Source organism: Salvelinus namaycush, chromosome 3 (assembly GCF_016432855.1).
Source record: "Salvelinus namaycush isolate Seneca chromosome 3, SaNama_1.0, whole genome shotgun sequence".
Lineage (NCBI taxonomy): Eukaryota > Metazoa > Chordata > Actinopteri > Salmoniformes > Salmonidae > Salvelinus > Salvelinus namaycush.
The window spans coordinates 57,332,984-57,343,409 of record NC_052309.1 but is presented as its reverse complement, the minus strand read 5'-3'; the positions used below and the strand labels follow the sequence as shown (position 1 = coordinate 57,343,409).

Sequence of the window (10,426 nt, the reverse complement as noted above, 5' to 3'; positions counted from 1 at the left end):
TGAGGCTTGGTGCGTGGTGCCGGAACTGGTGGTAACGGACTGGAGACACGCACCTCAAGGCTAGTGCGGGGAGCAGGAACAGGGCACACTGAGTTCTCGAGGCGCACTATAGGACTGGTGCGTGGTACCGGGACTTGTGGTACCGGGCTGAGGGCACGCACCTCAGGGCGAGTGCGGGGAGAAGGATCAGTGCGTACAGGGCTCTGGAGACGCACATGAGGCTTGGTGCGTGGTGCCGGAACTGGTGGTACCGGGCTGGGGACACGCACCTGAAGGCTAGTGCGGGGAGAAGGCACAGGGCATACTGGACCCTGGAGAAGCACATTAGGCCTAGTGCGTGGTGCCGGCACTGGTGGTGCCGGGCTGGGGACACGCCTCTCAGGGCTAGTGCGGGGAGCAGCAACAGGACACACAGGACTCTGGAGGCGCACAGGAGGCTTGGTGCGTGGTGTAGGCACTGGTGGTAATGGGCTGGAGACACGCACCTCAAGGCTAGTGCGGGGAGCAGGAACAGTGCGTACAGGGCTCTGGAGACGCACATTAGACCTAGTGCGTGGTGCCGGAACTGGTGGTACCGGGCTGGGGACACGCATCTCAGGATGAGTGCAAGAAGCAGGAACAGGACACACCGGGTTGTGAAGGTGTACTGGAGACCTGGTGTGTATAGCCGGCATCAAATCTTCCTGAACTTTAACACAAGTTTCAGGCTGAGTACGAGGAACTGACACAGGTGGCATCGGACAGCTAACACGCTCCTCAGGGAGAATGCCATGCATACTCTGCCAAATCAACAGCTCTCTCTCTTCACTCTCCTCCAATTTCGTCAACAACTCCTCGAATGTCTCATAATCTCCCCTTCGTTCACTCTCCTCCAATCTGTCCAATAACTCCTCGACAATCTCAGACTCACCCCTCAACTTCGCCGACTGCTCCAAGTGCCCCCCCCCAATAATTTTTTTGGGCTGTCTCTCGGGCTTCCTACCGTGTCGCCGTGCTGCCTCCATCTCTGCCTTGGGGCGGTGATATTCCCCTGGCTGTGCCCAGGGTCCTCTCCCGTCTAGGATTTCCTCCCATGTCCAGAAATCCTGCGATCGCTGCTGTTGCTTTTTATTCCGCCGCTTGGTCCTTTGTTGGTGGGTAATTCTGTCACGATCGTCATAATAAGCGGACCAAGGCGCAGCGGGATATGAAGACATCTTCTTTTATTAAAGATGACGAAACACGAAACGAACACTTTTACAAAACAAAAACAACAAACGACCGTGAAGCTACAAACGTAAGTGCATACACAAGCTACAAACGTTCAACATAGACAATTACCCACAAATACCTAAAGCCTATGGCTGCCTTAAATATGGCTCCCAATCAGAGACAACAATAAACAGCTGTCTCTGATTGAGAACCAAATCAGGCAACCATAGACTTTCCTAAACACCTACACTGAACACAACCCCATACATATTAAAAACCCCTTAAACAATACACACACCCTAAACTAGACAAAACACACAAACATCCCCCATGTCACACCCTGACCTAACTAAACTAATAAAGAAAATCAATATAACAGAGGCCAGGGTGTGACAGCTACATCCATTTAGGACTTGTAAATTAAGTTGATTCTTGAAGAATATCACTTAATAAATGCCTCATGAGTTTAGTTTGTAACCCATCAGAACCCAAAGCTTATTTCACTCCAATGTTTTTGCAAAGTAGATGTAAACAAACATTATATAGCCTCAAAACATGGTTTAAACTGTAATTGTGATATCATGGATGGTCAGTCCTTGCATCCAGAGCTGTCTGTGAATTTGAAAGTGGTTACAATCCTCCAGCCCAATCCCTCCACTTTTTACCAAAACAGGGGTGGGAAGGAACACTTTGTAATTATTTCAACTGCTCAGATTTTCTGTTGCAGTGGCACTAACTTCAGAGTTCTGATAGGAGCAAAGAATCAGATGCAGACAAGTGTTTGTACATGAAAGAGGGTCACAGTCTGGCATTCTTTCCACCCTCCAACACCTCCCTCTCTAGAGTCGTTTGTGCCCCAGGCTCGGAGCACTATCGTGGGGGAAAGGATGCTCAAAAGGGCAGCTGGCCGTGGATAGCCTACCTGTTAATCACGGATGATACAGGCTTCTTTAGCTGAGGCGGATCCCTCCTTACTGAGGAATGGGTGCTCACGGCTGCACACTGTGTTGACCCGTAAGTGTGTTTGTGTGGGAAGGAGGTTTGCATGTTGAACTCATTATCGTGTCTGCAACCAAAATTATGTTTTTTACGTGGTTGTAATTTTCTTAACGTGTCTACAAGCAGAAAACCAGCTTACAAACCAGAATGACATCATTAAGATTTCAAAGGCCAAATTTGCGTGCTGGAATAGAACCGAAAGATCTGTATGTGGTTGTATGAAACATGTCAATGTCTGTGTAATGTTTTTATCCAACCTGGACTCGGGGGTAGACATGACATAGTAAAAGTAAATCTGGAACATGCAGATTAGTATGATATGTTACGTTTCGTATGGTATCTATTAATTTGTGGATGTCCATCATCCATGTCGTATGATATGTTACAAATTACAATTCGTATGATATGTTACGAATTGCAAGTCGTACAATGTGTTACGAATTTTCTAAATGTTAAGTAGTAACAAGGTAGCTAAAAAGTAGTAAGTAGTTGCAAAGTTGCTAATTAGCTAAAATGCTAAAGTTGTCCGTGATAAGATTCAAACACCCAACCTTTGGGTTGCTAGAGATTCACGTTATACCCATCCACCCCGACTAACCATCCTACTTTCGTTTTTGCCTTAAGTAACCTTATATCTTATGTAACCATACCAAACATAACATATCATTCTAATTTCCGTGTTCTGGATTGACATTTACTATGTTACACCTAGTCTATGAGACCAGGCTGTTTTATCTGTCTGCGTGTGTATTAGGAATGACAACCCTATTCCAGACCGTTCCTACATTCGTCTGGGGACACACAGCCTGAATGAGCCATCAGTGTTTTATCGATCCATCTCACGCATCGTCAGTCACCCACAGTACAAGAAACAGCATTTGGCCCTGCTGCACGACATCGCTTTGGTGAAGCTGAGTAAAAAGGTGACGTTCTCCTCCCTGGTGAAGCCCGTGACCCTGCCCAAACCGGGTGATGCCTTCCGTCCATTGAGGAATTGCTGGATCGCTGGCTGGGGCAACGTCGGGAACAATGGTGAGCAAACACACAGCAACACCGATATACAAACACTCACAGTGCCAGGTTCTAAAGCATAGCTTTGGTTGGTTTTGTCTTGATTGAATGTCAGCATTCAATTCTGAGGGTGACATTTTAGTAGTGTAAAATAATTTTGCAAAGTGCAAGATTTACCACAAACCTCATTATAAAGCGTGGTTCTAGCATTGAATGCTGATTGGCTGAAATGCTGATAGGATATGACCCCCCAAAAATGTTTTACTGTTCTAATTATGTTGGTAACCAGTTTATAATAGCAATAAGGCACCTCTGGGGTTTGAGGTATATGGCTAATATACTACAGCTAATGGCTGTATCCCAGCACTCCACATTGTGCTTGGCCGGGGTATATTGGCCATATACCCCCGCCCGTGCTTTATTGCAGTGTGATTTATACACTTTTATTTACTCAGGGGAACCCAATTGAGACCAGTTTCTCATTTACAATGGTGCCCTGAGGACCCCCCCAAAAATACAATCAATACAACAACAAAAAAGATAAAAACAAGTTATAATAAGCAATTGAAACATTTGCACATTGTTAAAGAAAGATTTCAAAATTAAATCACAATGCCAGATTATTATAACATTTACTGTATTTTGTGCACTTTGCACAATGTATTTTGTTTTCCTCCAGCTTCTGTGGTTTGTAGTTGGTGAGTATTTCTCCCTCTCCCTGCCCTGCCCGTTCACTTCCTCCCCCACCCCTGTTTCTATCCTACATCTTACTCTTCTTCTTTTTCCCTCCCTCCAGTGGAATTGTCTGGTAATAGGACCCTCCAGGAACTGGAGCTGCCCATTGTGAAACGGCGCACCTGTAAGCAAAAGTTTTCGGGCTTCACTGACAACATGCTGTGTGCTGGCTCCATGGAAGGAGGGAAAGACTCCTGTCAGGTGAGTCCTCTTTCCTGGTCCCCTGATTGGTACGTATACATGTCTTATACAAACACAGACCCTCCCTCTCTCTCTCACACACACGTGGGTCCCCGTGGGGCGGGTGGGTTTAGGGTCATGAAATATTGTTAATTGTTCAATAAATGTTCAAGAGGAAAAAAAGGAACTGTACAGATCATTTTCTATATTTTTTGGTTAGGGTCGGGTAAGGGCCTTAGATTTTCGCTTTATCACATAATCAGCTGGTTGCGGATGGGTTATTAGCAATTGTGGGTGGGTGCAGGTGAACAAACAGCTGACCCACATCACTGACCCACATCACTGACACACACACACACACACACTCTCTTTTTCTCTCTCACACTTACTTCAATGCTGTAAATGTATGTTTGTGTTGTTTTTCTTTGTTCTACAGGGGGACTCTGGTGGGCCGTTGGTTTGTCGCTCATCTGGTGAGTTTGTCCAGGTGGGAATCATGAGTTTTGGGGATACCAATGGCTGTGCTTTGGAAGGCTTCCCTGGATTCTACACCCGTGTGGCCCGCTATGTGGACTTCATCCAGGAGGCTATAACCTCAGACAGACAGGCTTCTGCTGAGGCCTAGGTCACCATGAAACGCTATCTGTTTACAGTCCATATCCCCCTCTCGCTCTCTCTTCCCTTTCTCTTCAGTTCCCTATTGAGCCAAAGTCCTTACTTGAGATGCAGCACGCATTGATTTAAAAAGTCAAGATATTGGCATTGATTGTGAATTACTTTGTGGTTTTATTCTTTACCAGACATGGGTTAAAATACAATTTATTTTATTTCAATTCTTTTCAAATATATTTCAAAGTAAGTATTTAGACAACTCTTCCTTGAAAATACAAGATGTTGAATATTGGCATGTTGTCACGACTTCCGCCGAAGTGGGCCCCTCTCCTTGTTCGGGTGGTGTTTGGCGGTCGACGTCACCGGCTTTCTAGTCACCACCGATCCATGTTTCATTTTCGTTTTGTTTTTTCTGTATTACACACACCTGGTTTCAATTCCCATATCATGTTCCTTATTTAACCCTCTGGCATACCTTTCTGTTCTGTCCGTGATTGTTGGTGTCTTAGTGGTTGTTGTAGGTGTTATTTTGTATGTATTTTCCTTATTGGAATATTGCTTGTTTTTTGTTGTTGAGTAAACTCAGTTGTTTTGCTCAAACCTGTGTCCTGCGCCTGACTCCCCTACATCTCTGCACCCAATCGCTGACACATGTATTTGAAATATTTAAATACTCCATGCATTTGAACCCATGGGTATTTTAAATGTATTTGGAAACAAGTATTTCAAAATAGTTTAAAATATAATGTATAGGAAATTATTAGAAAATACACAGAAAATACATATTTAAAATATAAATACTTTAATTAAACATGTATTGGAACCCAGGTCTGTTGTAAAAAAAATGTTCAACGAATTATTGACTATGTACATTTCAATAGTAGCTCCTTAGTAAACTGCAAGCATCAACCCTTCTGTTCCAGTTTTTTTTGTGTGAGAGTGTCACAAAGTATAAAGTGACTGGTTCTAGAATCTAGGTTGAGCGGTGTGAAGCAGCGACCAGAGCTAGGGTCCTCTTTTATCATCTGGGCCAGGGGTTCCGATATCAAAGTATACAGCAGGAGAGACAGGGGACATCCTTGTCTGACATCCATGATCACTACATGCCAGGCATGTGCACAGATAGGGCTCCACCAGTGCTCAAGCCTTTTGCCCCTACTATGAGTAAGTGCCCTTTTGCCCTCCTATCAGCTCGGGAATTTTTTAGTTGATGAATTACTTTATAGTCTCTTTAAAAAATATAGATTTTAAATGTAACGCTATGCTCAGCTGATAGCCTCTTTTCCCAATGTCACTCATTATCCCACTGGGCACACAGTGGTTGAATCAACATTGTTTACATGTAATTTGAATGAAATTATTTTGAACCAACGTGGAAAAGACGTTGAATTGAGGTATGTGCCCAGTGGGACGTCTCTAGTTAGTACCCTACTAGGAGTCACTGGCATGAGTGTGTTGTTGCATGAAGTAAATAGGCCATTGCAACAAAACAAAAACAAATTTGATATAGAAACAGTTTGTAAATTATGAATTTCGAGTTATGAATTTTCTGGCGGCATTTTTTTGTTGTTGAGAACCTGCATCCCCAAAGGTCTGTGTCTGACCATGCTACATGCAGCAAAGTTTAATGGGATCGTGGTGGAAACTAGTGATGCACCGATATGACATTTTTGGCCGATACCGATATCCAATATTTTCCTTGCCCCCCCAAAAAACTATACCGATAAGCGATATAAAAAATGTTGGCCTTTTAAGCATTCTAGTACAGTTAAATAGTTAACACACACACATGGACGCAGCGGTCTAAGGCACTGCATCTCAATGCAAGAGGAATCACTACAATCCCTGGTTTGAATCCAGGCTGTATCACATCCGGCCGTGGTTGGGATTCCCCTAGGGCGCCGCACAATTGGCCCAGTGTCGTCCGGGTTTGGCCAGGGTAGGCCGTCATTGTAAATAAGATTTCGTTCTTAACTGACTTGCCTAGTAAAATAAAGGTTACACACACACACCACACTGACCAAAAAGTTATTTTTTTGGCATTTACTGTACGTACAGTTGAAGTCGGAAGTTTACATACACTTAAGTTGGAGTCATTAAAACTCGTTTTTCAACCACTCCACAAATTTCTTGTTACAAACTATAGTTTTGGCAAGTCGGTTAGGACATCTACTTTATGTATGACACAAGTAATTTTTCCAAGAATTGTTTACAGACAGATTATTTCACTTATAATTAACTTTATCACAATTCCAGTGGGTCAGAAGTTTACATACACTAAGTTGACTGTTGTAAGAAATTGTAATAGAGACTGGAAACTAGCAATAACTACACTTCAACATAAGCCATATTTTATACAAAAATACACATACTCCTCATTTCTCTTGGACATATGCTGGGCTTATTAAGACACCGACTACAGACACACATAATTCCCCTCCCCCATAATAACCACAGAACACACCCAACACATGCTTGAAGCTCAGGACAAAGAACTGTCTCAGGAACCAATGGAACGTGGACACCAGGCCTGTTCAGGACTACCCAAGACCCAGATCGACCAATCGGAAGGCCAGGCTCGCAGATCTACCTACTTTGCTTGTTGTCTATATAATACTGTACGAGTCTTGAAACTTTCTCTTTCCGGACGATTTCATACAAATCAGACAGAAAGAGCCGTGCCGCACGCTTTGCCTAATATCTTTACACTTGAATAAATCTGCCTTATTATACAATTATCCACCTCGTCCTATTGTCTCCTCTTGTTCTCCTGTCAACAGTAAACGTTTTACTAACAGACTTGGTAGCAGAGGATGGTTAAAACATATTTGAATTCGGCCCAATAGAAAATTCATCGGACAGGAGACGAGAGGGAGAAAGATTCCAGAGGAGAGGTGACCTTTTCGAGGGAGTTTCGCGATTCAACCCACCCAGGAAACTGATCAGAGAGCTCGAAACTAAAGAGGTGAGCAGATGCCCGTTTAATCAAAATCTGTATATTGTATTATAGCCAATATCTAAATTATGATCAGGAGTACTTGGGTGAGTGTGAATCGTGTTAAATTTATGTGAAGAATCTAAGGCATTGTGTAAAGATATTTGCGAAGTATAAAATCAAGTTGTATTAGTAATCTGGAACTAGTTGAATTGTCCTTCAACTAGGAGTATCGGTGATAAATCTAAGCTTGGCGTTTCTGTTCAAGTCGTATTAGTAATCTGGGACTAGTGGAAATGGCACCCCACGAGGAGCATCGGTGAGAAATCTAAGCTTGAACTGGGGGTAATGGTATTAAACCTGAAACTCGAAGTGTTGAAATGTAATGTGATTTTGATGAAGTGTTGAAATGTAATGTGATCTGTTCAAGTCGTATTAGTAATCTGGGACTAGTGGAAATGGCACCCCATTAGGAGCATCGGTAATAAATCTAAGCTTGGCGTATTGGGATTCAAGTCGCATTAGTAATCTGGGACTAGTTGAAACATTTTTCAACTAGGAGCATCGGTAATAAATCTAAGCTTGAAATAGGAGCAAGGGTATTAAACCTGAAACTCTCCAAATTAATGTGCGTGATTGAGCGTTCCACGAGATCTATTGCTACTATTTAGCTATATGCTAAGTTCAGGCTCCGTTTGTAGTGACCGCCGAGTCAGAATCTGTGTGCCGCGGGGAAGCAGCCATTTACGGTTGATGAGTTGACCTGGTTTTCCCCTCTTATGCTGTTGGTAAATCCTTAAGGGTTAGAATTAATTTGAAAATTATTATAGAAGCGCGTGAATTACTAGTATATTGTCCCCAAAGGAAATTTCTGAAATGTTTTGGCAAAGTATTTAATTAATCGGAAAAAGTTCAAATTAATCGGAAAAGTTAAAAGTAACAATATCTTTCGAATTAAAGATCTTATAATTGTCATTCCAATTATAACAGGAGCGCGTGAATATATTCGTATATTGTTTCAAAAAGATATAGTTGAAATATTGTTGGAAAACGAAAATAATTCATCGAATACACGGCAATAAAATTCTTTGTCCACGCGAGTCGGACACGAGACTGAGGGAGGTTAGAGGAAGAAAAATACATCGCTGGTTTCGATCAGTGACGGGCTAAAGTATACAAAGATAATAATAGACCCAGACATAGCTTAACGACAAAATGACCACGACTATCGTCCCCAAACACAAATTCAACGAATATTTAGATCAGAGAATGAAAGACAGAGCAGGCGGGAAATTACACTACAAACCCGTTAAAAGAATTTGGGAAGAAGTGAGGCTGAGATGGACTCAAGCAGGTTTCCTTAGTGGAGTCGCCCCATCAAAAGGGCAACTCCTCATTATGGAGAAAGAATTGGAGGAAGCAGTGAAGCAAGGGATAGAATGTGAAGTTGATAAGAATAAGAGTCACTTATTTAAAAAAGAAGGGACAAAGCAAAGGGAAAAGGCAGAGGCTGAGATGAAAATAGGATTATGGGCGATTGAGGAAATTAGGAAAGCTCTCCCTTACAGGAAACCTGATACGATGGGAGTGGGCACTGGAGCACCAACTGACACCAAAGAGGGCAGGCCCAACAATAATGACGCCCCACCTACCACCACAGCAGCCCCATCGGCCCCAACCCATCTCAGGGGCACTGTGGGGTTAATGGCAATTCCCCAGGCTCAGTTCAACTCCCATGTGCATCACCACATCACCCAATACAATAAGGATAAGGGAGGGGCTGAAACACAAATCCAGTCCCTACAGGTACAACTTTTGAAACTACAATTGAAAGAGGCCCAGAAAGGAGAGAAACCCAAGAAACAGATGGTGGCTGAAGACCAACAAGAAATCTCACAAATTATTGAAAAAACTGTTTCCCGAATGATACAGCAACAACAACTACCCATCTTCACCCAGCAGGGACCACCTATACACCCACCCCAGGAGCAGCCATTCCAACTGCCGTATGCCTACCCGCTTCAGCCATACCCTTCGTCGGAACCACCACTACAACCCTACTACCCACTACCACAATCAAACTATTCACCCACATGGGGACAGCCCCAGAGGTACTCTGGATCTTATGGAAGCTGTCATAATTGTAAACGAGCTGGGCATATGGTGCGACAGTGTCCGCACCCAATAACCCCGGCCCAAAGCCAGTTTCTGGCCAAAAGGGGACGAGGATACGCCCCTAGACCAAGGGTGGGTCAGGCCAATGATGTATCAACCACGTGCGGCCCTTCAACCCGCATACAATCACCCCAATCCAGACTTGAATCAGCAATCACCTCCCCCTTTTCAGGGCATGGCTGACGAATATGCCCCATGGCCCTGAAGCTGCTCACCACTAACCTACACTCATCATTGACCTGGACTACTGAAGCATCAAAGGCTTTTGCACTCTTGAAAACAGATCTCTAAGTGGCAGTAGCCCTAACAGCACCTGACTAAAAAAAAAACAAGTTCCATCTGGATGTTTCTGAAAAAGAAGGATTTACATCATCCATCCTTTTCCAGAACCTAGAGGGGGAGAGTAGAGTGTTGAGGTATCACTCCTCCAAACTGGGCCACATTGAAGAAGGACAAACCACATGCTCCAGGTATGTGGCTGCAGTGGCAAAAGCTATTGGAAAAACAGCCCACATGATAATGTGCCATCCATTGGAAATCCACACCCACATGGGGTTGCAGCATATCTGATGAGCAATGGTTATACAC

General features: G+C 43.6%; 1 protein-coding gene across 1 annotated transcript; it reads left to right on the top strand.

Moving 5' to 3' along the window:
- Positions 1–2,126: 2,126 nt before the first annotated feature.
- Positions 2,127–4,741, top strand: LOC120043941 (tryptase-2-like). The gene is made up of 4 exons (XM_038988538.1): positions 2,127–2,205; positions 2,965–3,222; positions 3,998–4,137; positions 4,553–4,741. Exons 1-4 carry the CDS (start codon positions 2,127–2,129, stop codon positions 4,739–4,741), a joined length of 666 nt encoding a protein of 221 aa, XP_038844466.1.
- The last annotated feature ends 5,685 nt before the right edge of the window (positions 4,742–10,426 follow it).